The sequence below is a fragment of the Urtica dioica genome, chromosome 4, assembly GCF_054948205.1.
Source record: "Urtica dioica subsp. dioica isolate 48M chromosome 4, U.dioica_male_clone48M_v1_H2, whole genome shotgun sequence".
NCBI lineage: Eukaryota > Viridiplantae > Streptophyta > Magnoliopsida > Rosales > Urticaceae > Urtica > Urtica dioica.
Genome location: NC_142759.1, coordinates 11464186 through 11491298, shown reverse-complemented (window position 1 = coordinate 11491298; position 27113 = coordinate 11464186). Strand labels below are relative to the sequence as shown.

General features: G+C 40.8%; 6 protein-coding genes across 7 annotated transcripts; 4 read left to right on the top strand and 2 right to left on the bottom strand.

Annotated features, from left to right (window-relative positions):
• Positions 1-3985: 3985 nt before the first annotated feature.
• On the bottom strand, positions 3986-5340 carry LOC149400417 (hevamine-A-like). Its single transcript, XM_089610427.1, has 2 exons — positions 5168-5340; positions 3986-4481 (listed from the first exon to the last, which is right to left on the bottom strand). Exons 1-2 carry the CDS (start codon positions 5338-5340, stop codon positions 3986-3988), a joined length of 669 nt encoding a protein of 222 aa, XP_089466553.1.
• Positions 5341-6291: 951 nt separating this feature from the next.
• Positions 6292-6804, top strand: LOC149400416 (uncharacterized). Its single transcript, XM_089610426.1, has one exon. The coding sequence runs from the start codon at positions 6292-6294 to the stop codon at positions 6802-6804; it is 513 nt and encodes a 170-aa protein (XP_089466552.1).
• Positions 6805-7382: 578 nt separating this feature from the next.
• Positions 7383-10494, top strand: LOC149400415 (uncharacterized). Its single transcript, XM_089612798.1, has 3 exons — positions 7383-7791; positions 8363-9135; positions 9225-10494. The coding sequence occupies exons 1-3, from the start codon at positions 7468-7470 to the stop codon at positions 10156-10158; spliced, it is 2031 nt and encodes a 676-aa protein (XP_089468924.1). The 5' UTR covers positions 7383-7467; the 3' UTR covers positions 10159-10494.
• Positions 10495-12503: 2009 nt separating this feature from the next.
• On the bottom strand, positions 12504-16369 carry LOC149400414 (uncharacterized). Of its 2 annotated transcripts, XR_016296482.1 has the most exons (4): positions 15974-16369; positions 14760-15617; positions 12669-13333; positions 12504-12608 (listed from the first exon to the last, which is right to left on the bottom strand). XR_016296482.1 is itself a non-coding variant. In XM_089611827.1 (3 exons), exons 1-3 carry the CDS (start codon positions 16339-16341, stop codon positions 12784-12786), a joined length of 1776 nt encoding a protein of 591 aa, XP_089467953.1. In that variant the 5' UTR covers positions 16342-16369; the 3' UTR covers positions 12504-12783. The 2 variants fall into 2 exon arrangements, 1 of the variants encoding a protein (XP_089467953.1); XM_089611827.1 differs by having other exon boundaries at positions 12504-13333.
• A 979-nt stretch (positions 16370-17348) lies between these two features.
• BAG6 (BCL-2-associated athanogene 6) lies at positions 17349-20723 on the top strand. The gene is made up of 3 exons (XM_089613871.1): positions 17349-17565; positions 17934-19268; positions 19400-20723. The coding sequence occupies exons 2-3, from the start codon at positions 17964-17966 to the stop codon at positions 20579-20581; spliced, it is 2487 nt and encodes an 828-aa protein (XP_089469997.1). The 5' UTR covers positions 17349-17565; positions 17934-17963; the 3' UTR covers positions 20582-20723.
• Positions 20724-20817: 94 nt separating this feature from the next.
• LOC149400412 (Calcium-dependent lipid-binding (CaLB domain) family protein) lies at positions 20818-22039 on the top strand. The gene has a single exon (XM_089613872.1). The coding sequence runs from the start codon at positions 21097-21099 to the stop codon at positions 21886-21888; it is 792 nt and encodes a 263-aa protein (XP_089469998.1). The 5' UTR covers positions 20818-21096; the 3' UTR covers positions 21889-22039.
• Positions 22040-27113: the final 5074 nt, after the last annotated feature.

Here is a 27113-nt window from a genome sequence, read left to right as displayed (position 1 = left end):
CGGTGCCAATACCAGTGACTTGAGTTTTGGCTCCGTTGGCGATGGTGACTGATATGCTTTTATTGCAAACGAAGTAAGTTGTGAATAGATTTCGATTACCAGTCATGTGATCAGTGACACCGGAGTCGACAATCCATGCTGTGGGATTCTCTGAGCTTACATTGAGGGCTCTAGGAGAGTTACCTAGAGGGCCAATGCCCGAGTGTTCTCCACTGAGTTGGACTTGTTGAAGAAGCTTCTGGAGAATAGCGAGCTGGTCGTTGCTGAAGGGAGAGGAGTCTGAGGTCGAGGTCGAGGCAGCGGACGAGGTGGATACTAAGTTTCCGACTGAGTTAGGATCCTTAGTATCTTGGGTAGACTTCGAGCTCGGTGGTTTCCCATGCAGTTTCCAGCAGGTTTCTCGGAGGTGTCCAGGTCGTCTGCAATGATCGCAGTAGGGGCGAGGTTTGCGAGGTTTCTCTGTTGAGACGCGGGCTGCAAGAACTTCGTCTCCATGTGTGGTGAGGGCGGACGAGTCTGAGGATGAGCCCGGAAGTGAGCTCGATTTGATAACTCCCAACATGAGTTTCCTCCTGCTTTCCTCGTGTCTGACCGCGGAGAAGGCTTCACGGAGAGATGGTAGTGGTTTTGTACTAAGTATCCGACCTCTGACCTCATCAAGGTCTTGGTTGAGGCCGGATAGTAGTTTAAACACACGTTTGGTCTCCACTATCCTGCGGTAGATTTTTGAGTCTTCGGAGCTGGTCCACTGGTGCTGTTCGTAGAGGTCGATCTTCTGCCATAGATGTGTGAGCGAGCTGAAGAACTGAGTAACAGACATCTCTCCTTGACGTAGGTCGTGGAGAGTGTTCTCAGTTTCAAACAGCTTGGACATATCTTCTGAGTTGGAGAAGATTTCTCTAGCTGCTTACCAGATTTCTGCTGCCGTTCGGTAAAGGAGGAAGGTTTCTACGATTTCGGGGAGCATAGAGTTTATGAGCCAGGACATCACCGTGCTGTTTTCGGCCTTTCAACTCTTGAACGTCGGATCTTCGATCACAGGAGATGTGGCCACGCCTGTGAGGTAGTCATCTTTACCTCGTCCCGATATGAACATGAGCACAGATTGGGACCACTGTAGGAAGTTGTGGTCATTGAGTTTGTGGCTCGTGATATGTTGGGAGAAGGATTCAGATTGCGACTGAGTGGGCGTGGTCTGAGTGGTGTTCATGATGGTTGATTTTCCCTGCTCTGATACCATGTTGAAGTTTAGAGAGAGAAGATAAAGAAAGAGAGAATCGGAGAAGAGAGAGAGTGTTCCGAGACTTTGAATATTTCTTGTATTTAATATTAATTTGTATCACCTATTTATACATAAGGTGTGTACAAGAGAGAGTGTAATAAATACATGTGTAAAAACTATTTCTAGGAAAAAGAGAATAATAAATATACACAGAGAGCAAGACATCGGAAATAACATGAGAAATAAATGTGACAATTTCCCATGAGGAATAAGTTCCAAGGAGAGGACTTCCGAGGCAAGCTCGACGCGAAGGGCGAGCTGACGAGCTCGACGCGGAAGGGCGAGCTGACGAGTTCGACGCGGAAGGGCGAGCTGACGAGCTCGATTTCAACAGTCATCAATGAAAGACATGTAATAACTGTTACCACCATGTGATGTTACCTTTACTGGTCCCCAGAGGTCTGAGTGTATGTAGTCTAGTATTGCTTCAGTTCTGTGCACAGCCTTGTTAAAAATGGCTCTTGAGGCCTTTCCATATATGCAATCCTCACAAAACTCCAGCTTTCCCAGTTTGCTTTGGCCAAAACATCCCTGTTTCTCCAGGACATTCATGCCCTTTTCACTGACATGGCCAAGCCTTAGATGCCACAATCTTGAATTGTTTTCCCTGTCAACAACATTTGTAGAACCAACCACAGTAGATCCAACCAGAAAATAAAGGCCATTTATCCTAGTGCCTTTCATAACCTTAACAGAATCCTTAGATACAAACAAGTTTCCATTTTCAGAATGAAAATTGTAACCTTGTTCATCTAAAGTACCAAGGGAAATGAGATTCCTTTTTAATTCAGGAATAAATCTCACATTATCAAGAACTCTCTCAATACCATCGAACATTTTGATACGTATGTTACATGTACCAATCACCTTGCATGCTTTGTTGTTTCCAAGTAGAACTGATCCTCCATGCTCAATCTTGAGATCTTCAAACCAGCTTTTGTTTGGTGACATGTGATAGGTACAACCGCTATCAAGAACCCAAGATTGTGAAGAATCTTGGTGAGATATGTTGAGGGCTTCGGCAGAATCATAGCCAGTTTCAGCAACTGTGGCATTAGCTTGTTTCTTTGGCTTGCTGAAGGTTTTGTCTTTATCAGGACAGTCTTTCTTCATGTGTTCTTCTTTGTGGCAGTGATAGCACTTGTAAGGAAATTCCTTTTCTTCGCCATTCTTCTGATCCTTTCCCTCTGATGCTTTGTTCTTGGATTGATTCTTCGAATTCGACTTCGAGTTCTTCCTTGGTTTGCCTCTGATGTTGAGCCCTTCGCCAACAGGTTTCTTCTCAGACTTTGAGTCTAGTTCTTTCGATTTCAGCGCAGCTTGAACCTCTTCTAAGGTTAGCGATTCCCTGGCGTATTTCATTGCTTCAACGAAATTCGAGTAATTCTTTGGGAGCGCATTCAAGATCATAACTGCCTGATCTTCGTCGTCGATCTTCACATCAATGTTTTCCAGATTGATGACGATCCGATTGAATTCATCGAGACTGTCGCTGATTGGTTTGTCTTCTGCGATTTTGAAACCAAACAGTCTGCCTTTGAGGTGAATTCGATTGGATAGCGATTTGGTCATATAGAGGGATTCCAATTTCGACCAAATCCCAGCCGCAGTTTTTTCTTTCGAGACTTCCCTCATAACCTTATCTCTGAGATGAAGAATTAAGGTGATGTACGCCATTTCGAGAGCCTCGTTCTTTTCAGTCGCTGACATTATCTCCGGGAATCCCTTATCACCCTCCAGTGCCTTTGCGATCTTCATTTGAACAAGAATTGCCCTCATTCGTATGCGCCACAGACTGAAGTCTCCTTTGCCATCAAATCTTTCGATCTCCACTTTTGTGAGACCCATCTTGAAGTTCTTGCAGAGATTGTGTAGGCTCTGATACCAATTGTTACGTCTTCGACCCTGTTAAACACACAAGCCTTCGAGACTGAAGTACCTTGTGATGCAAGAAACAGATCAATACAAACACAATGTACAAGAACGTAAAAGATAAAGTAGGAGCACACCGGATTTTATCCTGGTTCGGTCATAAATGACCTACGTCCAGCCTTGGGGTAGTTCCACTATCAACGATGATGAACAATACAAACCAACAATACAACCGGAAACCTTCAATCTGATATCATTCGATGTCCTCTCTCACTCGATGATATTCTCTCAGCTTTTTCTCTCCAATGTAATCTCATATAGTTTGTGAATATGTTCTGTCTATAAAGGTTACAACAAGCTCGTATTTAAAGACCCCTGCTCCGCTGACGTGTCCTTCAAGTAATCTCTCGCTGATGATCCAACGGTCTTCAGAATCAAAGAAACTTGAGTCACGCAAGCACCAAACCAGCTCGCTCAACTTAGCTCGCAGCTCGCTCAACTCCTTAGCTCGCCCAGCTCGCTCAACAAACTGAAACTTGCTGATGAAGCTTTAGCCGTCAGATGAGGATCTCTTGATGATTTCAAACACCTCCACTTGTATGCTACTTAATACAACAGAGGCTTTATGTACGTTGAACCAAAACTAGTCTTTGAAGAAACCTATGAGTTTCTCTATTCCTCAACCATTGAATAATCCAATCAAACCGAGCACTTTTTGTACATTGCCTTTCCTTCATTGCATTGACATGAAAAAAACTGGATGCAATATTCTTAGTCAAACATAAGGCTTGATGGCCAAGCTATACCCGTCCTGAAACGTGGTAAACATAATCATATGAGACCCCCGTAATTGGAAGAGAGTTTGGCAAACGGCAAGACTTGAGAGAAGAGCACGTCCGGAGGGAAATATGAGCCGTTGGTAAAAGCCATCTCTGATGGCAGCGACGATGGCACGCCCACAAACACTTTGGCCGACCCAACCGATAACGCCCATTGGCTCCAAGAAGCCTTCACGGCATTGATGCCCCCGGAATATTCGCAAGACTCGTCGTTGAAGAATTGGACCCAAACGTAGTCGAATAAACCTGTTTCTAGTCCGTGCTGTGTCGTGGCATTAAGGAACGCGCAGTGCGGCGATGCGCTCAAATAGTACCTCTTTTTCCTCTGGAGATCTCTGTACCCGTCCAGTGTCTTTGCAAGCTCAGCCCAGTTCCCCGATATCTCTGTCCCAATGTCGAAATCGATCCCATCAAGCACAGCGTCGCCCAATGGCCTCGAATCCGATTGTCCTCCCAGAAAGTTGTCCCACAGATATTTAGCCACTTCCCTGGGCGGAAATTAAAGTGTTTAAAAATTTAGTTTGTGAAAACAAATGAACAAAAAAAGAAATAGTATATATTACGTGACATTGCCGTCGTTCTTGAGGTCTACCTCCTTTGAGGAAAAGAACTGTTAAATGTTGAAGCTTTATTCGTTGTAGTTTGTGCTTAAATGTTAAATGAGACAAATACGAAGTCAAGAACTGTTCTTAAGCTATAAATGAAAAAAATGTTATAATAATTTGATATTTGTATTTCACAATTAATCATTTATTATCTTTTATATTTGTATTTTTTTTTTTTTTTTGGGAAAAGGAAAATAGAAGAATGAGATCCATCCGGTTGAAACTTGAGATCTGAATAAGTACCTGTTAATAAATTAAATGCAATATAATTAAATATTTACAACGTAAAGCATATTAAAACTGAAGAATTCTTGAGCATAATTGAAAAAAATGAACATGATTTAGAAAACCCACAAATAAATTATTAACATAATCAGTAACTTAAAGCATCCAAGTCCTAATGGGCTGAGAATATACGGAAATAAGAACATATAATTCAGATGACAAAAACAAGTATATTATGTTTGATAAGTAATAAAATATTAACATGATCAAAAAATTATTTATAGTCGATATCAATATTTTATTAACATAATCAATAAATTAATAACACTTGTAAAGAGTAATACCTGGATTTCTTTTCCTTGATAAGTTCAGCAACAGCAGGTAAGTAGGAGTAAGATTCCTCGAAATCACCCCTAATACTTTTTAAAGTAATGCTTCGCCCTTTTGAAGCATTATAACAAGAAACATGCACTTTAAAATGTTGAAGCATAAAACCTTTAACATCTATCAGAGTCATGCGATCTCCACGGCCGGTTAGAAACTCGCTTCTAACTAAAGGTGGCCATATGGGATCCCGCGGGACTCCGTTTCCCGTATTATTGGTACCATGTGGGAAATGGGAAAAATCCATATTATAAAATATGGTACCGGAAGTTTTGTCCCGGAACCATCCGGGAAATGGGACGGAACCGGGATCCCCGTTTAGCACCGTTTAGTACCGTATTTTTTATATTGTATTTTTTTAATTGAAAATATATGAATTTTTATTTATTTTTAAATGTATGGAAAAATTCTTTTTTTACTCATTGGACTCGTACCTCGATTTCATTTCACCCCATGGACTCGGGATTGTTGCAGAACTAATCTCAGAACTTAAACACGTGTTACAACTTGCCACTTCCGTCAGTATTTGGACGTTAAGTTTAACTTTTTGATGACGTGACAATATTTTAAAGGGTATAAGAGTATTTTTCCTATTATTTTAAATACTTTTAATATTTAAATATTGTTATTAGATATATTAATTATTAAAAAAATAAATATTTCATTTCTTCCTCAACCAACTCTGCAAAAGCTACTTTCAGTCGGGATTCTTGGCCGTGGAACACTCGGTGCAGTGTCTTCAGCTCTTCAGGGCTCGCTTTCCTCAACAATCCTCTGACCACTATCTTTGTCTCGTCATCGATTAGGTCATCATCATCTCCTACTGTCCCGGGACTCTGTTCCTGTGCTAAGTTAAAGCCAAAGAGTTTGGTCTTCTGATCTCCTCCTGAAGAGGAAGCCGGCTCGATTGCCTGCCTTTTCGCATCGCTATTTGTTCTGTTCCAGTAATCCGAGCATCGATGCTCTGGATCGAAGGCCTCTATCGCCTGATATGAACATTTGTTATTAGAACGAGACTTGATTATTTTAGGGTTTGAGGATTGAAGCTTCAAGACTTTTTTGGTGCGAATTGGTGCTCGGCAAAATGCTTGTCGATCAAAGCTATACCCGGTTCGAAACCCTAGACGTGAAGGCTCTAGTGGTGCAGCGAATCGGGCATCAGAGAGCCGAGAAATACTTTGACAACCTCATAAGGCTCTTCAGCAAATCGGGCATCAGCGAATCGGGCATCAGAGAGCCGAGAAATACTCCGCTGCCGAGAGCCCTCAGAAAGAAAATCGGAGTCTTCAAGACCTTGAACGGGTCTCTGAAGAGTCCACATCATCACCATTCCCTGAAGGCTAGGTCTTCGCTCCGGGACCATCCAAGCCCTCTCGGCCCGCACGGGAAAACCCAGCAGAGCGCCGCCACAGAGCTCTTGTCCCTCGGAAGCCGACCGCCGCTCGAAGTGGCCTCCGTCGAGGACGGCGAAGAAGTCGAGCAAGCCTTCTCGGGAAGCCCCGACGTGCATAGTCGGAGCCCAATCACAGCCCCGTTCGGGCTCACCCTCGGAGCCTGGTCTCGCAAGTCTCTGTGCATCAACAACAATCACCGCTAAGTCGAGACTTGTCAGAGCAGCGGGGAATTTCCCGATACGAGGTGGCTGAGGAACCGGATGAATTGGAAGCTGGAGAGAGGGAGAGAGAATAATAGATAATTATATAATAACAATTAATATATTTGATAAATATTAAAAGTATTTAAAATAATAGGAAAATACTTTTATACCCTTTAAAATATTGCTACGTCATCAAAAAGTTAAACTTAACGTCCAAATACTGACGGAAGTGGCAAGTTGTAACACGTGTTTGAGTTCTGAGATTAGTTCTGCAACAATCCCGAGTCCAGGGGTGAAATGAAATTGAAGTACGAGTTCAGGGGTAAAAAAAGAATTAATCCTAAATGTATTTATGATTAAAATAAAATAAAATAAATAAATATGGGAAATATGGGAATCCCGGAACCGCGAAATATGGTACAGGGAATTCCCGGTACCGTGGAAAATCGTTCCGAGATTTCCCGGTATCATTTTTTACGGTCCCGGGAATCCCATTTCCCGCAAAATATGGGACGGGACCAGGGTTCCCATTTCCCGGGTTACATATGACCAGCTTTACTTCTATCACACTCACTAACCAATCTAGCCAAACCCTGTCTATGAATAGATTCAAAATACTTCCTATCGCAAAAATCTCTCTGAAAACCCTAAGAAACCCTAGCAATGGCGTCGAGTAGCGAAAAAGAAGGAGACATTGCGGCGATCCTCTCGGAGCCGAGCCGAGAAATGGCGTCTGAGTCGGAGCCGGAGTCGGAGTTCGCGGTGTACTTCAAGGGTCTGGTGGCGGAGGAGAAGGCCGGGATCGGCGTCGCGATTCACGATCCCCGAGGTAACTTGATATTCGAGGCCAAGAAGCCTCTGCTCGGCAACGGAACTAGCTGCGTCGCCGCCGAAGCCAGTGCCCTGGTCGAAGCGCTCGGCGATGCTCTGGCTCTTGACTTGAAGCGGATCGTTTTATACGGCCATAACATCACTATTCACAAATTCGTAAGCTTGACTCTGTTTCTATGTCTCTGAACAAGGCAAATTTGCAAATTGCAATGCTTAGTGAGTTCTCGAGAATTGGTGATATCATTTTGTAAAGTCTTGGGTACGATTTTTATGTATCAAGAGTTTACTTGTGTGCTAAGAATGCTTAATCAAGTGAGCTGTACTTTTTAGGGTAGATAATTTCAAACCGAAGCCAAATTGAATTCATGGGTAATTTGAACTGATACAAAGTGTGGAAGAGAGTTGAAGGAAGTCTTTGAAAGAACAAAGATTTAAAGATATCACTTGGTCATGATATAATTAGCACAACACAATGTTAATTATTTCTTTGAAGATAGTACATTTCTTAATATGAAGAGAGTGCTGGGTTCGATATTTATATATATATGATTCAAATCTGCTTTCTTAACTTGGGAATTGCTTAAAAAGAATATACATTGTGTTGTATGTGTCAATAAACATGACATGTATTCGGTGTTGAAATTATATAGATTTAATGTTGGCTTTCCTTTTATGGTTAAGAATCATCCTGATAGGGCTCAGTGTCATACGTTTTATATCTCTGTAGATTTCTGGGAGATGGAAAGTGAAGCAGAAAAAGCTTGCATTGGTTATCAATCAAGCGAGGGATCTCCAAAAAAAGTTTGTAGTTTGCAATTCAAAGCAGGTGTCATGGAAGAAGATTGAGTTTGCATGTAATCTTGCAAGAGAGGCAATAGAGTCACAGCTGAAAATGGTCGCTGAACCAAGCCGTTCCAAGAATCAGAGCGAGACATGTGTTATTTGCTTGGAAGACAATGACACCACCCAAATCTTGGAAATCAACGGTTGCAAGCACAGATATTGCTTTTCTTGTATGAGGCATCACGTGGAGTACAAGCTGCACAACGCCGTGGCACCTAAATGCCCCCACGAGGAATGTGAATCCGAGCTCGACCTTGCGAGCTGCGAGAAGTTCTTGACCTCGAATTTCGTGGAGATTATGCGCCACCGGGAGAAGGAAGCCGAGACCCCCGTCATCGAGAGAGTTTATTGCCCTAACCCGAAGTGCTCGGTTTTGATGTCGAGAACTGAAGTTTTAGAGCATTCGAGGAAACACCAAGTGGATGTCGACTGGCTTGGTGCTAGGAGATGCGTGAAATGTGGAGAACTCTTCTGCGTCGATTGCAAGGTCCCTTGGCACAGTAACATGAACTGTGCCGAGTACAAGCATCGACACCCTGACCCGCCCGCGGAGGATACGATGCTTATGTGTCTCGCGACGATAAATTTTTGGCGCCAATGCAAGAAGTGCAACCATGTGATCGAGCTCGCTGAAGGTTGCTACCATATGACTTGCAAGTGAGTTGTCATTTGCTGTTACTTTCGATGCTCCTCTTTACTGTCTTTTGATATTGGTTTTGATTTGTTTAATTGGAATCATGTCATAGGTGTGGGCATGAGTTTTGTTACGAGTGTGGAGCTGAGTGGAGAGACAAGAAAGCAACATGTAGTTGTCCACTGTGGGCTGAGCATAATATATGGTTTGCTGATAGAGACTTGGATGGCATTGGAAACGGAGAAGAAGTAGAAGAGGAAGAAGAATATAGAGATGATGAAGTCAGAAGAGAAATTGAAGCAGAAGAAGAAGAAGAAGAAGATTTTGATAGCGAGTTCGATGATGACGAAGGAGAAGTAGTTGAAGAAGAAGAAGAAGAAGATTTTGATATCGAGTTCGATGATGACGAAGGAGAAGTAGTTGAAGAAGAAGAAGTCATTGATTCTTATGGGGATAGTGAGTTCGATGGCGATGAAGACGGAGAAGAAGAAGAAGAAGAAGAAGTCATTGTTTCTGATGAGGACTACAACTTCGATGAAGATGAAGACGGAGAAGTAGTTGAAGAAGAAGAATTCATTGATTCTGGCGAGGGTAGCGACTTCGATGGCGATGAAGACGGAGAAGAAGTAGAAGAAGAGGAAGTCGTTGATCCTGATGGGGATAGATACTTCGATGGTGACGAAGACGGAGAAGAAGAGGAAGTCATTGATTCTGATGGGGGTAGAGACTTCGATGACTTGGTCGAAGAAGAGGAAGTCATTGCTTCTGATGGGGATGGAAATTTCGATGACGATGAATACGGAGAAGTAGAAGAAGAACCGGAAGCCATTGCTTCCGATGTGGTTAGAGACTTCTATGGCGATGAATACAGAGAAGAAGTCATTGTTTCCAATGGGGATAGAGACTTCTACAACGAAGATGTCATTGCTTCTGACGGGGATACAGGCTTCTATGGCGAAGAATACGGAGCGTCTTATGGGGATACAGACTACCCTGACGATGGATGCGGAGAAGAAGTAGGAGGATATGATGATTATTATTACTAAGACAAAAGTTGTCTCGTTAATCTTCGTAAATTCGGAAACTAGCGTTTTTATCAGTAAATAATTTTCCAAGCTTGCTTCACTTGTAAATAATCTTTTTTCTCTCAAAGAACGTGGTCTTGAATTCACTGGTTGAATGTTCTTCTTAAGAATTTTATTACCCAAACTCAAATGCGAACTTGACTTCGTTGTGGATTCAATGACACGACAATGAGAATGGAGTGAGACTTAGACATGAAGAATAACTCTGGTTTGCATACAAATTGTAATGGAGAGTTATATGTGAAAAAGGCTTGTCGTGTATTGCACATGAACAACCTGATTAATTAAGATTTTTAATATTAGTGTATTTTCTTCTAAAAAATTCTTCAAAAAAATATTAGTGTATTTTCCCTAACAGTCTGAGTAACTAATATTTCCCTAAGAAGTGTAGGGGCCGTTTGGTTTAGTTTTTTAAACTCGTTTTCTGTTTTTAAATTATGTTTTTTTATTCTAATTTTTAAATTTAAATAACAGATTTAGAATTACGTTTCAGAATATTTTAAATGTTGTTTGGTTATGTTTTCCATTCAATTGTATAGAGATAAAATAGAAAACAACTTTTCATTGTTTTCTGTTTTCTAAACAAATTTCAAAGAAAACAGAAACATGATTCTAAATCTGTTTTCTAAATTCATAATCAAACAGTTTTTTTAAAACTGTTTTCTAGAATTTAGAATCAGAAAACGGGAACAGAAAACATAACTAAACGCCCCGTATTTTCTCATTCCCTTCCTGAAAAAGGCTGGTTCAACGTGTGGATCATCGCGTGGGCCCGGTAGGTTCCAAAATTCTCAAGGAAAAGGCTCCGAGATTCCCAAAGTATTCATTGATTTTGACTCCAGTCAATAAAGATTTTTTTTTTGGGCTCATAGTAAATAAACAAAAGACCATAAAATAGTCAATCAAGCTTTTGGGAAATTTTCAAAACGGCCCTTAGTCTCCTACAGTTATCATTTCTTTAACCTTAGACTTAGAATGATCATTCTTTTTGAAAACTTTGAAAATACTTCAGCCCGTAGGCTTATAAAATATTTATTTTCTTTAAAAGAAAACTTTGATAATCTTTTTTAATACGGAATTTTAAAAGCGGCGTCGTTTGTTTTATCAATTCTGCTGTACCACAAAAATAACTCAATATAATAAAATACTTTTGCCCAATAAAATTATTTTATTATTAAAAAAAACCGTGAAGAAATATAAAGTTAAGTAAACAAATAATCTTACTCGACATAAAATTTGTTCGGCCGTGTCTAGCTTAAAAATAATGAATTGAAGGACGAGAAAGTCATTCGTGTGGACACGATTTATAAAAATAACGTGTGATATTTAAGTAGGACAAACTCCTAAATAAAACATCTATAAATAGCACCAAAAATCTACTCAAAAAAAAAAAAATAGCACCAAAAAAAATATGAACAAGACATGATTTTCGTCATTTATACTCTTATGCTAAAATTAATGTAAGAAAAACGATTGTATTAGCATAATTAGTAGTCATATTTTTTCATTTTAATAAACTCAATTCAATTACGTGCATTTCAAATTGATTTTGAATTAAAATATTATTTGTAAATAACCTTGATTTGAATTCTTTGTAACTGAAATTATAAATTGAGGTCTAAGTAACCCTAAATTCAATTTTGAATAAATATTTTAGTACATAAAACACAATGATTTCGAACATTAAACATCATTATATGTGAATTGTATTTAAAAATCTACAGTTCACGATTCCCAATTCAACCTCATACTTATAATAGTTTCTAAAAGTTCAGGGTTAAAAATAAATAAAGACAATAATTTAGGGCTATTTTCGTAAACATTTATCCAGAGGAAATAAAAATAATATTTTTGGTTCCTTGTTTAAGAAGCCAAACTTTCTTTTTTCAGTTTTGCATTAGTTCTCCTTCCGTCGTCGTCCTTCGAACATAGAAGAGAACAACACTCACAAAAGCTCTGTGAAAACCCTAACAATGGCGTCGAGTAACGAAAAGGACGGAGATCTCACGGCGATCCTCTCAGAGCAGCTCCAAGAAATGGCTCGAGCCAAAACCCTAGAATCGGACCTCGACTTCGCTTTCCAAGTCCAAATGGAAGAGGCCATGACCGCCTCGCTCGCCCTCTCGCCGTCGTCTTCGGCCCAGAAAGACGTCGTTTTTCCGGCGAGCGACGGAAACGACGACGTTCTTGGCCTGGCCGAGGCGTTTCTCCTGACTATCATTGTGTGAAAATCTGCTTATCATTGAATGACATATATGCGCTGTTATTCACCATTTCCGAAAATAAAAACTTCCATAGTCTGACCGTTAAATTTGAGGCTGTGTATCTATGGCCAAATTCTGTTTAAAGAAGTACCAAGTTTTTTTTTTTTTTTGAAGGAATGAAGTACCAAGTTCTTGTTTCATAAATGCCTAGTCTCAATAAATTCGAGGCTTTATGTACGTTGAACCAAAACTAGTCTTTGAAGAAACCTATGAGTTTCTCTATTCCTCAACCATTGAATAATTCAATCAAACCGAGCACTTTTTGTACATTGCCTTTCCTTCAATGTATTGACATGAAAAAAACTGGATGCAATATTCTTAGTCAAACATAAGGCTTGATGGCCAAGCTATACCCGTCCTGAAACGTGGTAAACATAATCATGAGACCCCCGTAATTGGAAGAGAGTTTGGCAAACGGCAAGACTTGAGAGAAGAGCACGTCCGGAGGGAAATACGAGCCTTTGGTAAAAGCCATCTCTGATGGCAGCGACGATGGCACGCCCACAAACACTTTGGCCGACCCAACCGATGACGCCCATTGGCTCCAAGAAGCCTTCATGGCATCGATGCCCCCAGAATATTCGCAAGACTCGTCGTTGAAGAATTGGACCCAAACGTAGTCGAATAAACCTGTTTCTAGTCCGTGCTGTGTCGTGGCATTAGGGAACGCGCAGTGCGGCGATGCGCTCAAATAGTACCTCTTCTTCCTCTGGAGATCTCTGTACCCGTCCAGTGTCTTTGCAAGCTCAGCCCAGTTCCCCGATATCTCTGTCCCAATGTCGAAATCGATCCCATCAAGCACTGCGTCGCCCAATGGCCTCGAATCCGATTGTCCTCCCAGAAAGTTGTCCCACAGATATTTCGCCACTTCCCTAGGCGGAAATTAAAGTGTTTAAAAGTTAAGTTAGTGCAAAAAAAAAGAACAAAAAAAAAATTATATATTACGTGACATTGCAGTCGTTGTTGAGGTCTACCTCCTTTGAGGAAATGAACTGTTACATGTTATTCGTTTTAGTTTGTGCTTAAATGTTAAATATGACAAGGACGAAGCCAAGAGCTGTTCTTGAGCTATAAATGAAAAAAATGTTATAATAATTTGATATTGGTATTTCACAATTAATCATTTATTATCTTTTATATTTTTATTTTTTTTGGAAAAGGTTGCATACATAGAGCCCTCCATTTCGAAGTAATGTTACAAATTTACACTAAAACATAAAATCTTACATGAGTTAGCCAGACTAAATCTGTATATTTTTAAGAAAATATTCCTCACTAAACTCAAATTTCTTTGAATTTTTAGAGCCATACTGTACATGTCGAATTTAGCATCACTTAAAGGTAAGAGTTTGGTTGGAACAGAAGTTCCGCTCATACCGAAACGTTTCCGAATAGTGCTGAAATTCCAGTCAAACCAGAACAGAACATTCTGTTTCAGTTATTTTCCGGCCGTATTCACCGAATTAAAAAAAAAAAAAATTGAAACCTAAAACATTACGTACTTTCCAAAAAAATTGTGGATAGATAGTACAGGAACGGTATCGAAACGATCCCCTGAACAGTTCGGACCATAATTCTAGTACTTTGAACAGTGTAAGAACATAACAAATTTTTTAGTTTATTCCGTTTCAATAGCCCATGTTTACCACAACTATCTGTGTTAAATCGCAGATTGTATATTGTTATAGGGTCAAAATCGGCCCTCGAAAAGAGACAAAATGCGATGGCATACGAGGAATGAATTCATTCCTCATCGCCGCTAAACAGTCTCCGACCCGCTAACGAAGGAGCGGGAGCTAGTCGTCCTAGGCAGGCCTCGCGAGCCACAAGTGGGCCCGAAAGCCACCACGGGCTCGCCAGACGGTCCATTGCACTCTCAACCCATATGCCTATAAATATGGGCTCCCTCTCCTCATTTCGATAAGTCACTCGCAACTTGAGAAAACTCAAACTCTCTCTAGACTACTCTATACACGCTTCCGAGCTAAGATGACGTCCTCTCCATAACGTGAAACTTACACTAATACTAATGTTAAGCGTCGGAGAACGCAAAAAAAGGAAACCTTCCGCGTCCCTCTAGTTCATGTTTGTTTTCCTCTCACAGGTTACAAATAAGAGCATTTTTCCGACAACCCCCAAAAGAAGTCAGTGATTTCATGCGTGTGATGACACCAGTCTACGTGCAGTCTCAAGGTCTGACCTAGGATTGAACCGCGGACGGCTCATCAGTGTTGACCCGACTTCGAGCGTTAACATATATAATATGATGTAAGAATGAAATATTTAAAAGGTGACTACCTGGCATCATCCGAGGAGGTTAGGGTATAGAAGCCTGAATAACCAAGACCGCCGATGGAGAGCATGACCTTGACACCCCGGCTCTGGCAGCTCCTGATGTCGTTGCTCAAGCCCTTGCAGTCGTTTAGCCTATCATCGCAGTGCGGCGGAACAATGCTTATCAACGGCTTCGAGCCGTTTCCAAACCTGTATAGATACGCCACGTTGATTATACCGTACAAGCCCGTTGCACAAACATCGGCCAGGCTTCCTTCCGTCGTGTACTGGCCCCAGTAGAGCGCGATCGTGGAATCATCATCGATCAAATCCGATTCTACTTTTGTTTTCACGGCAGAACTATAACCGTCACTGTCGTACGCCTTTGACCAAAGCATTACACCGCCGTAGTTTGGAGAGGCCTTGATGGCCGGCAAAACCTCGGAGGAGAGCGATTCCGGCGAGATATACCCGCCAGCCGGGGCCGCCTCGGGAGACGCGGGAAGGCCTAGGAATATTTTCCCGGCAGGGATTTGGTCCTCCCATTCGCTCCAAGACCTCTTCAGATTGTCTGCATTGTCGGAGTATTGACAACTTGGGTTATTGTAGAATTGGACCCAAACGTAGTCGAATATGCCTGTGGTTATCGCATTGCTGATCCAAGAGTCCGGGAACGGGCATTGTGGGGCCGCAGAGAGATACACTTTCTTCTTGTTCTTCGCCAACTGACTGAGCTCGATGAGTGACTTGGCAAGCTCGTCCCAGTGCTTTTCCGTGCCTTGTTGGATGCAGAAATCAACCCCGTCAAGGACCGCGTCGCCTAGCGGACGAGACTCCGATTGGCCTCCCAGAAAATTGTTCCATATATACTCTCCAACTTCCCTGTTATGGAACATGGAACAAGGAGAGAAAAAAAGGATCAAAGTCTTGGCCTTGATCAGCTTGTAATGTGTTTCCAAGTCTAAAAAAAATTTGTTACTATTTATTCTTTGTACTTAAATAATTGGAGGAAAGAAACTAGGAAACCAAAATAAAAAGAAAAAAAAATCAAGTATATATTGTTACTTTTAAATTCCTATGGATTTTGATCATCATACATACACTATATACTTGTTTTAGCTATCTCTTTTTAAGGTTGCATTCACAAAATTAGCCCAAAGTTATGTTTTTTTGTTTTTTTTTCTTCATCTCCTTGATGAGACTCATAATTAATAGAAAAAAAAAATGGAGATATATACTTGGCATCTTGGGCGGAAGAAAGGGAATAGTTTCCAACTCCACCGCCGATGGAGAGAAGAACGTTGACGCCCCGAGCTTGGCAAGCCTTGATGTCGGCGCTCAGAGCAGTGCACGATTTTTCTACTGCGCTTCTCGGATCGCAGTGCTCGGCTAGGTTCACCCAAGGGGTCTGACCGTTGCCAAACGTGGACAAGAAGCCAACGGCCACTATTCCGTAGTTGCCTGTGGCACAAGTTTCCTCAAGGCTTCCTTCTCTAGCGTTTTGGCCCCAGTAAACGGCCATCGTGCCGGCGTAAGACTGGCTGAACAATATCATGATGTGGAAGACAAGTGCCACTATTGACGAGGCTGAGAATATTGATACCATTCTTTTGGTCAAGTTCTTTTTTTTTGTTTTTTTGTTTTTTTTTTGTTTGGAGAAGTGTCAATCAATGGCTAAGCAATAGCCAAAACCGTGTGTTTTAAGTCAAGATTTTGGAAAATTCCAGGAAATAGCACGAGTTGATTAGTAGTCAAAGCAAGAGAGACAGTCAACGGTCTCGTGTTCGGTGTTTGATGTTTGAGTATTTGGAATGTTCGAATCAAAATCTATCTGTTTTATATTTTATTTTTATTTTGTAAATTATTATCTTATAGTAATCGTAGTAAATAATTTATCTAATCGTATTTTTATTATATTTACTCATTTATACTCAATTAATTATATCTAATCTTGTCATCACATGCAAAGTATATCCGGGCCGCCAAAATCACATATCACTCAGTTTTAAACACGGTGATTGGCCTTATTATTATTTTTTTTTACCTCTTATTACTAATAGCATATCATGACTTGTGAAAACATTAGATTTATGAAACTAAAATCCATTTCTTCATTTATTACTTTTTACTAAAATTATTTGTTTGTTTGTTGACCTTGCATATAATATAATAGCTGAACATTTAAATACCATACAAAATCGAGTAAGATAGCTAATCCCAGAGCACAAACTAATGCCTCTAGTTGTGCTACCGTTTGTTATTTAGATCTAATTGATTAAATCTCCCTTTGTTAATCCGTTAATTTTAATTTTGTATAATTTATTTTGTTGTTGTGATTGAATGTAAAAAAAATAGAGCGGATGTCAAGCAGCAATACGTATTTTTAAACTTGCACATTTAACGCAATTCACGTAATAGAGAGTTGGAAATGTCAACAGCGTGACAGGTGTCCGGTTGCAACAAATCCCAAATAAACCCTATCATACCAGATAACCAAAACTTAAAAATCCCACGTGGCACGAAAAATCCAGAGACGTCGCGAGAGAGAGAGAATTTGCGGGAAACCTCTAGAACTTGTCAATAAATTTCGTTGTCTATCAGCGCTCACTCAGTATATAAAACGGTAATATCTAACATCATAGATTTTCATCAAAAATTGAAAAAAGCCATCCAAAACCTAAACAGACTTCGCAAAGAGAAACGTTCGTTTTTTCTTTATTTTTCTTTTGGGTTCGTGGACCGATATTGCCGATATCTGAGTCACTGGGATTGTGGAATCGTTTGGTCGGAGCATTTAAGTTGTCATTTCAATACTTGCCAGGAATCAAGCGTAAGCTCTTTTTTCCCTTTTAGTTCTAATATTGATTTGAAATCTGAATTTCCGTGTGAATTGTTTGTGTGACTGTTGAATTCGATATTGCAATTTTCAACAAACCTGAGTGAAATTGAGATCGTATATTGCAATTATACTGTCATTTACTTTGAATTGTCATCAACTCAACGGGTTCCTTATGAGGATACTCTGATGATCCAGAATATATAAGCTTGTTGAAATTCTAGTTTTGCTTTATACCAAGCTTGTTGTTGAGAAGACAATAAATAAAGTGATGCTCAACCAAGAGCCCAATTTCGAGATACGATCTGATTAATTCATTGTGATTAAATTCTAATTCATCTATGTCTCATGGTTCTCTGCAGATCTACTCTGATACATAGAGTTGGTTGAAAATGATGCCAATATACAGACACACAGACTCATACCCAAAGCAAAGAAGCCAAAACCTGTTCCCAAATTACCCCTCCAACCCTCCAACAATGCCATATGAGCCCTCTTGGCCTCACAGTGGCTTCTACGGCTATCCTCCGATGATACCCACCGGTCCTTCCTATCCATTTCCAGTCCCTTACAGTCCCGTTCCGTACCATCCAATGTATTATCTTCCCCCGCCTTATTACTCTGCCGAGCCACCTCGGTTCGAGTTCGAAAAGCGCGTTCCTTGGAACCAGGAACACCATTGCTGTGGCTGCCCAAACCATCACCACCACCAAGGAGGGCTGAGAGAGAACGGGTCTCCGGTGGTTTGGGTTCCCGAGGAGTGTCTGAAGGAGAAACGAGAGAGGCCTTCTGAAACGGAGCCCGAGAGGGTCGATAGTCCTCTCGGGAAGGAACGGAACGGCTTCGATGGGGGTAGAAAGAACAGAGAGGAAAATGGGTGCTCGTTTCCGATTGTTTGGATGCCTTCTTGGGACACGACGGCGAGACAGAAAGATGAAAAAGATGAGACCGTCTCTCCCGCCGAAAAAAAACCCGATGATCTGCCTTGTCTATTCAACTTCTTGCCGATGAAGCGGATTTTGGGCGAGGAAGGTCCGAAGGAGAACGAGAGATCCGCGTCTCAGAAGAACGAGTCTGAGAAGCCGAAACCTGACGAGGCCAGAAGCGAAGCAAGCAAGGGTTCCGAGGCTGAAGGGGATAAAAAGCCTTCACAGCCTCCCAAGTCTTCGAAGCTACCTCCTATATGTCTCCGAGTCGATCCTCTGCCGAAGAAGAAGAAGAGTGGAAATGGGAGCTCTAGGTCACCTAGTCCTCCTAGGGAAAAAGGGGACAACACTCGGAAGAGCTCGAGCGAAGATAATCCGCCGCCGAAGAAAATGGATCCGAAGGTAATCGCAGTGACAGATAAAGGCGGCGACCAGAAACAGGTTCGTGTTGAGCGAACCAACGCCGAGCCCTCGGAGAATAAGCCTGATAAGAAATCTGTGAATGATGAAGAGAAAACGAAGGGTTTGGGGAAGAAGACAACGGTATTGTCGGATGTGGAAGCCGCTGTGAGGATTCAGTCTGCTTACCGTGGATTCGAGATCAGGAGATCGCAGCCGCTGAAGAAACTGAGGCTAATTCGGGAAGTGCGCGATCAGGTCGTGGATGTCCGGGACCGTATTCGAGCCTTGGAATCGAGTTGTGACATCAAGCAGAAACTGATTATCGGAGAGACCATTATGAGACTTCTTCTTCAATTGGACACCATTCAGGTATGTTCCACGAGATTGAAAAGTGTACCCTGATTTAGTGATGATGAAAAGGCTTTAGAGTTCTTTGATTAATTAATAAATAAATAAACAGCAATTCTTGTTCTGAATATCCACTTTGATTTTGTGAACAGGGTTTGCACCCAAGCTTGAGAGAGATCAGAAAGTCGTTGGCGAAAGAGCTTGTCTTGCTCCAAGAGAAGCTGGATTCTCTTGCGATTGAGCCTGTAGAGCCCAAATTGGAAACCTTCTCTTCTAGACCTGTGACAGAAGAAGATACAGTTTCCGAGTCGAAGCAGGGACAACTAGAGAGCGATAATAGTTCGGACGATGTTCCTAGGACCACATTGCTAAGTCAAGATCAGCTTGTTCCTGACAATGCAGGGCTGTGCTTAGCTTCTGGAGACAATGGCCAGGATGTCCAAGTGGACCGTGAAGAACCTAGTTCGGAAGCAACTATAGAAAGAAACGCCATGGCTGAAGTGTCGATGGATAAAGCTCTCGAGCTCGAGAAAGCTAGTGAAACCCCGGTGGAGGAGGAAGAAGCTGCCATGGAGCCTGAAGCTGAGATCAATCTCGAAGGAAAACCACCAATGTTACAAGTCAGCGGTGATGGTCCGACCGAGGCTAATGTGGATGATTTCAAAGAAGCTGAACTAGTAAATGGGCAAGAAGTTCAGTCTATCGTAACATCAGAAGTAACTTCAGAGGAAGTTGTCGAACGAGTGGATATGCAAACTGAATCTCGGGGCTCGACCGAGACGTTGACTGACGCTGAAAGACCGGGAGAAACAAGCGAGAATAATCCAGCTGTGGAAACATTGGACAAGGAAGATGAGAGCTTTGAACTCGAAGAATCACCGGCGTCAATCTTGATCGAAACCCAAAACTCTTCAGAGCAACACTTGGAAAAAGCTGAGGTAGAGCTCTTCACTGTGGGCAATGAAAGCCGAAACTGTTCGGACAAAGAACAAGCTGAAGAAGAGCCGATCGAGGTGGTCTCAGCTGAGACTGAAACTGAGAAGGAAGACCTTACAGAAGAAGTAAACGAGAGCGACAAGGTCTCGGCCGAGCCTGAGCTTGAAACGGACAGAAACAACAAGAGGAACAAAGAAGAAGAGATTTCAAAGGAGAATGAGAGGCTGAGGGAAATGATGGAGAAACTGCTCGAAGCCGGAAAAGAACAGATGAGCGTAATATCCACTCTGAGCTCAAAAGTAAACGACTTGGAGAAAAAACTGTCCAAGAGGAACAAGAAGAAGAAACCAAGGTCTAACAGACGCCTCAAAGATAGAGCTGTTTGCAGTGGAACATAACCACCAAGTTTGCTCATCTTCCTTCTTCTCTCGTCGTTGTTCTGTGTCTATATATGTACTCTATAGTGTATGTGTCTGTGTGAATGTTCTCATATGTATCTTTGTTTATCTTGACTTTTGATGGTATTGTATTTGTATTGCAGTCCTTTTTCTTTTTTTTTCCGTTACAGTATAATTATAACTTACGTTCAAAATTTCACTTACAAACGCAAATAAAATAAAATAAAGAAGGCAATTTTCGGAAACCGTTAACGCTACTGTTACAGCTGTGATTTACGCGCCAAAAAATAAGTACACAAAGAAAAGATACTTTCCTTTTTTGATCAGAGACAAAGACACTTTCTTGGAAATAAAGAACGGGAAACTCAAATGCCTCTATATTCGTGACTCTTCCTTGTTCTCAGAATGGAATCGCCAATATACCATCCCCAGCCCAATCCAATCAGGAGCGTCCATTCCTCTCCGCTCTTCTCGCTCGATCGAATCAGCACCGTCGTTCTCACCGGAGAACAACAATGATCATCGCGACCAAGAGAGCAGAAGAGGAAACCTCGGTGGTTCTGGAGATCAACCTAATCTCCGCTCAGGGCCTGAAACTCCCAACCTCTCTCACTGCGCGGCGCGTGCGCACCTACGCGCTCGCGTGGGTCGATCCCGCCGTGAAGCTCCGGACCGGAATCGACGGAGACGGCGGCGAGAATCCGACGTGGAACGACCGATTCCTCTTCCGCGTCACCCCGGAGTTCCTCTCCGGCGATACCTCCGGCGTCTACGTCGAGATCTACGCCGTCGGACGCCTCCGCGACTCGCTCGTCGGAACGGTTCGGTTTTTGATCGGGAACTTCCTCGACGTGCGATCAAAGACTCCGTCGTTCACGGCGCTCCAGATTCGCCGGCCGTCGGGGAGCTTCCACGGCGTTCTCAACATCGGAGCGACGATGTTCTCGAGCTCCGATCTACTCGCAAAGAAGTCAGCCGTCGGGTATCGTGAACTAATGGCGGAAGGTCCCCGCCGCCGCGGGAAGAGAGATCGCCGGAAAGAGGCGGAGAATCTGAGCCCCGACGGTGGAGAGTTCTCCGACGGCGGTGAATCTTCGTCGTCTTCGTCGAGCACTTCGACGGCGATGAAGGACTTGAACGCGATCAGAGACTTTTCCGGTCCGAGGCCGAGTCAGTGCGCGGGGTTCTTGTGCGGTCTCTTGTTGCAGAAAGGGTTTGTTCAGACTCAATCGCTTCCGTTGGATGATAATCAGATGAAGAAGGTCGACGGTGGTGATTTCTGTGGGTCCCAGAACAGTGAGAGATGAGATTGATCTAACGGTGCTGATCACCTGTGCTGCAATTCCTTTTCTCGTAGATCTTCTCTTTTGGTATTATTGTGAACACAGATGAATTCTGAGTTCTTATTTTTGTATTAACTTTTTGTTGCTAAATTCTTTTGTTTGTTTTGGGCACTCATAATCCAGAATGAAGTTTCTTGCTATATTTCGTTACCATTAATATTTATCTTTGTGTTACGTTTACATCCTTAGGCTCGAAAAGGCGTTAAAAACAAATTAACAATTAAAAAACAAACACAACTAGAAATACATGCACTTTCTTTGAGCACGAATTCGCGTTCTGTATATAAGAGAAGTTTTGTATACATGCACTTCCTTTTCGCTCCGGTGAGCCTCGTCGTGGATTTTGGGCATCAAGATGAGCTCCGACTCATTCAAACAGAAGTGTTGTTGTTTTCTTCGATGTGAGGAGAAGACCGAGAGTCGCTCTTTCAAGCCTGCAGAGGTTCTTCGTCTTCCAGGTCGAGGACGAGCGGTGTTCATGCAGCCTCTCTGGGTTTTTTCATTGTCGGGCGGTGACATCTTCGTGGCACGTGGGAGTCTCGAGTGCTCTTCGCAAGGTTTTGCAGCTCTCCGTATCTGGGCGGTCTCATTGCCGGTGGGCTCGTCGCCAGAGGCAGGCAGGTTATGCGATGAGGATCAGGTACACCGTGGCTTACTCGGCGCTTCATGTTTGTGGTGCACTCCCGGAACAGAGTTGACATGAGTGAGCAGAAGTTGGAGATTAAGATCTGAGTTTTTTTTTTTTTTTTCTTTTTTACTTTTATTGCTGTTACAGTTGCTTTATTTTTAGATTTTGTAGCTATTTTACACCAGAGTTGTGTTTGTTTGGTTGTGCTACTGCCATTTTTAGAATGGTTTTTTTGTGCATATTAGATTTGTTAGTTATCTGAGTGTTTAAGTTTGTATCTGGCTCTCTAGTTTTTTTTTTTTTTAAATGTTGGATTTTGGAGAGCCATATCAGTCTTAATTTGTGCCTGGATGGCTTAGGATTCGAGTTTTGGACTGCTTTGGAAGTGAAAGTTTTGCTCGTTCCAATATTTGCAGGAGATCTTTGTTGAAAGAGCCTAATGGATTCTTGACGAGTATGTTATTGATGAGTACGTTTACACTCGGTTGAATCCTCCATTATATTATTTGTGTGTTTTCTGCTTCTCATTTTCATTTCAAGACATTTGATTGTTGAATGAGATATTGACCTCTGTTCGGAATCCTTGTATGGTCGTAGCCCGTTCTGTTTTGTTAATGAGAATTCCTTATAAAAAAAAGGACGAACCATTGCTAAAGCGAAGCACTTTCTTTCTGTTTGATCCACATGAAATCGTTCATGATTTTTTTCGGTACTAGTGTATGTCGAGGGGATCATCATTACCTTGATCCCTAAAAACCGGAGATGCCGCTTTATTTGACAAATTCCAACCTATTAGTACATACAACTTTTGCTATGTGATTGTGTCCAAGATCATCAAGGTAACCTTGGAGACATTAAGAAAAGATTGTTTCCCATACCAATAGGCCTTTATAATCCAATGCGAAAAATAGTATGTTCGTACGCAAACTCATCCCTACTATCTTCGATATTGTGTGTTCTTTGATATGGTAATCCTCTATTTGAAAAATTATTCTAATCGTTAATAATTTTGTATTTATTTGTGATAATGAATATATATATAGATATATATATATATATATATATATATATGTATGTGTGTGTGTGTGTAAGTAACTTTGTGTTAATTTTTATATATTTGTGTAAATTTTAATAAATTTGTTACAGAAACGCAGTCTGAATAAATCTGGAGGATTTCAATGGAGCTTTTTCATAGTGAGAGTAAAAATAAGACCATAGAGACAAACTCTTAAGAGCATAGAGACAAACTCTCATTGATGGAGAGAGAGAGAGAGAGAGAGAGAGAGGATATTTCATGTAGTTATACTAAACTCATTTAGTGACTCATTTTTTTATATTTTAATTCTGAAATATGTAATGAGAGTATTTTAGATATTTGATTATCGTTAATTTATGTTAATAGCTATTTTAAAAAATTAATAAAACTTTGGCTATTTAATAAAATTTAAGTTTGTTATTGACTAGTTAGCGATAAAGTACATAAAATTAACTGTTGTTCTTGTTACGTTTAATAAGAATAATTGTTATTATTGATATGGTTAATAATTTTAACTTTTGTTCTTGCTAATAAGATTAATGGTTATTGTTAACAAAATTAGGGACAATTAGATCAGTAGTCCAATAGTGCAGTTAATTTAATTAATTGAACATTTAATTTAATTAACTTCGGCCTGCCTGAGCTACTTCCCTAATAAAATGAAACTTGAGCTAGATCCTTAAAAAGAGGTAGATGATTGGCTAGTTACAACAAATGCTTGATAAAATTAACTGTTGTTATTGTTACGACTAATAAAATTAACTATTTTGTTCTTGTTACGGCTAATAAGATTAACTAGTTCTTCTTATTACGGCTAATAAAATTAACTGTTGTTTTCGTTACAGTTAATGAGATAAACTGTTGTTCTTGTTACGATTAATAAAAATTAACAATTGTTCTTGCTAAAAAGATTGATGGTTATTGTTAATGAGATTAAGTGGTGTATTAAAATTTTGTTAGAAAGGGTAAAATGATAATCTATTATAATATTGGCTATTCTCTTAAATAAATGATAACTGTTGATGTTGGACTTTGTTCTCCATCACTACGAATTTGTTTGGGCCTAAATTAACCAGTTTGGTCCAGACCCATAGATTGATCTCGAGTCTCAGTCCACGACACATAGTGGGCTAAGCCATTTTAAGCTTAGTTCTTTGGCTCAGATAGTCAGCTTAGCTCTCCGGCTCCGCTCTTCGTCTCAACTCGTCAGCTTACTGTCCGGCTCAGCTCGTTAGCTTAGCACTTTGTCTCAGCTCGTCAACGGACTGTTTCAAAGAGCTCTTAGAATCTTGAAGATTGAGGACCAAGTCAGCCACTACTCTCAATCGCTTAGTCAATTTCAGATCGTGCCACATACGTGTCACGAGATGATAGGAGAGAACCCATTCAACAACGACGTGCCCCCAAATTAGCAGAGCTCATCAACTTCTCATAAGGTCAATAAATAGAGACCTCCATTTGAAGATCTGAAAGGAAAATGAGAGTATTCCATCTGCCTTTTTCTTTAAGCTCTTTATTTATCTCTCCTATGTTCTTCATAATATTTTTATTGAAAAGCTTTTATTTAATATTTAATAAAAAAATCCATGAACCATTCTTTTATTCTTTAATCAACCTTTATTTATTTCAATAATATTATGAATGAAAGTCGATCTCGTAACGGAAGTTTGAGTCCCATTCATAAATTCCAATCGACCATTTCTCGTCACGAATCGTCGAGATTGTTTTTAGGCGAATTTTCAGTTCAACAAATACTAAGGTATAATTTTAACTGACCTTTAAAAAAAGTGGTTAGTTACTTATAAATCTATAAAATAAATATTTAAGGTTGATCAAAGATTTTGAAATAAAATTTGAGGAGTTTCGAGTTCATCTCGAGCAAATTAAATTTTTCGAACGCGGATTCATAAATTTTTTGATCGAAGTCAATTTTCCAGAAAGCAACATTAAATTCTGAAACACCGATATATAATCAAAATAATTTAAATTGAACAAGAAGATACTTGATTTAATTTTTCACTATTGTGTGGTTATATTTGTAAGGTATTTTAAGTAAGAAGACCAAGGTATAAGGAAGGATGACTCAAATAAATGAAAGTTGTGGTAGGAAGTGGGATAAACATTCAAGTCAGGGGCTTAAGGGAATAAATACCCAAAGTTTTGAAAAGAACCATCTAGAAGAAATCGAGCAAAAGAAGTAAGGAAGAAGAATTTTTTTTGGGAAGGAACGCCGAGCCGAGCGAAGGAAAAGAGAAGTAGAAGGCCGGAATCTTTTCGGAGAAAGGGGAACACCGCCGGAAAGCTCAATCCCAAGGTAGAAACACATTTTCCTTCAACCCCCTCAATTAGTTCCTTAAATTTCCTTTCGAATCTCTCAATTTTTATCTAGGGTTCTAAGAATTTTTGGGTCGTGTTCTAAGAAAAGTTTTTTAGAGTTGAACGAAGGAAAAGAGAAGTAGAAGGCCGCCGGAAAGTTCAATCCCAAGGTATCCCTTCACCCTCTCAATTAATTCCTTAAATTTCCTTTCGAAGCTCTCTCAATTTTTATCTAGGGTTCTAAGAATTGTTGGGTTGTGTTCTTGAGGGTATCGGCCGAGGATGGGTTGAACATATGGAGAATCTAGCAATATATCTGGCAGAGAGGCAACTGATTGTTAGGCATTTACCTAACAAAGGACGTTGCCCCTTCACGACAAGAGACTTCGATCCAGGTTTTCTATCATTTTTCAATTCTCAGTTATTATTCTTCGAATGATTTTTCAATTCTCAGGTTGCCTCTCCTGAGCGCACATTTCATCTAGATAACAAAATTAGGTGGAATTCTACATTTCTTATGTTGACCAACTTTTTATCCGAGCATTATGTCAATGTTATTGTTTTTTACATTAACAGTGAACGTGGCGATGACGCTATTTCCGAATATGATATTAAGATGGTTGAATCATTTGTTTCTTTTCTTGACCTTTTTTTACAAATAAACTTGTTATTTTTCCGTTGTTTACACTCCTACTTCTTTTCTCTGTCTCCATACTATGACCGCAATTGCTTTGCATTTTGATAAGTATAAAAATGAAGCATTTTTTGACGATTGTATTCAAGCAATGAGAGCCAAGTTTCTAAAATATTTGGGGGCTGGAAATGTTCCATTATTATACGGTTTTAGAGCCATTCTAGACTGCTGATGTAAAATTGGTGGATTAAAAAAGTTTCTTAAGTACATTAGAAATCATTTCGAGGATCAAGATTACATTACACTTGATCTTGCGAGGATCGTGCAAGTTTTTTATGATCTTTTAAGGGTTTACGAAGCAAAATCCTACCGCAATATCGAACGCAGCCAAGTCAATCACATACGCAATATCCAAGAAAACACTAATACACGAGTGTGTTCGTCAACGCACCTGCTTATAGCTCATCTCCTTAACAACATGAAGGTGGGACAAGTCAATCGAGGTCGAGCCCAGCCGACACACGCTCCCATCCCGAGATACAAGAGTACGAGTGGGACAAACCGGATGACGAATC

Bases quoted from the DNA above. Each gene is read 5' to 3' on its own strand.
- LOC149400417 (XM_089610427.1), bottom strand. From the start codon at position 5,340: ATGACTCTGATAGATGTTAAAGGTTTTATGCTTCAACATTTTAAAGTG. The intron at 4,482-5,167 runs GTATTACTCTTT...ATTTCCGCCCAG, and splicing joins ATCAAGGAAAAGAAATCCAG to GGAAGTGGCTAAATATCTGT.
- LOC149400416 (XM_089610426.1), top strand. From the start codon at position 6,292: ATGCTTGTCGATCAAAGCTATACCCGGTTCGAAACCCTAGACGTGAAG.
- LOC149400415 (XM_089612798.1), top strand. From the start codon at position 7,468: ATGGCGTCGAGTAGCGAAAAAGAAGGAGACATTGCGGCGATCCTCTCG. The intron at 7,792-8,362 runs GTAAGCTTGACT...ATATCTCTGTAG, and splicing joins ACATCACTATTCACAAATTC to ATTTCTGGGAGATGGAAAGT. The intron at 9,136-9,224 runs GTGAGTTGTCAT...ATCATGTCATAG, and splicing joins TGCTACCATATGACTTGCAA to GTGTGGGCATGAGTTTTGTT.
- LOC149400414 (XM_089611827.1), bottom strand. From the start codon at position 16,341: ATGGTATCAATATTCTCAGCCTCGTCAATAGTGGCACTTGTCTTCCAC. The intron at 15,618-15,973 runs GTATATATCTCC...GTTCCATAACAG, and splicing joins TCTTCCGCCCAAGATGCCAA to GGAAGTTGGAGAGTATATAT. The intron at 13,334-14,759 runs GTAGTCACCTTT...ATTTCCGCCTAG, and splicing joins ACCTCCTCGGATGATGCCAG to GGAAGTGGCGAAATATCTGT.
- BAG6 (XM_089613871.1), top strand. From the start codon at position 17,964: ATGATGCCAATATACAGACACACAGACTCATACCCAAAGCAAAGAAGC. The intron at 19,269-19,399 runs GTATGTTCCACG...TTTTGTGAACAG, and splicing joins TTCAATTGGACACCATTCAG to GGTTTGCACCCAAGCTTGAG.
- LOC149400412 (XM_089613872.1), top strand. From the start codon at position 21,097: ATGATCATCGCGACCAAGAGAGCAGAAGAGGAAACCTCGGTGGTTCTG.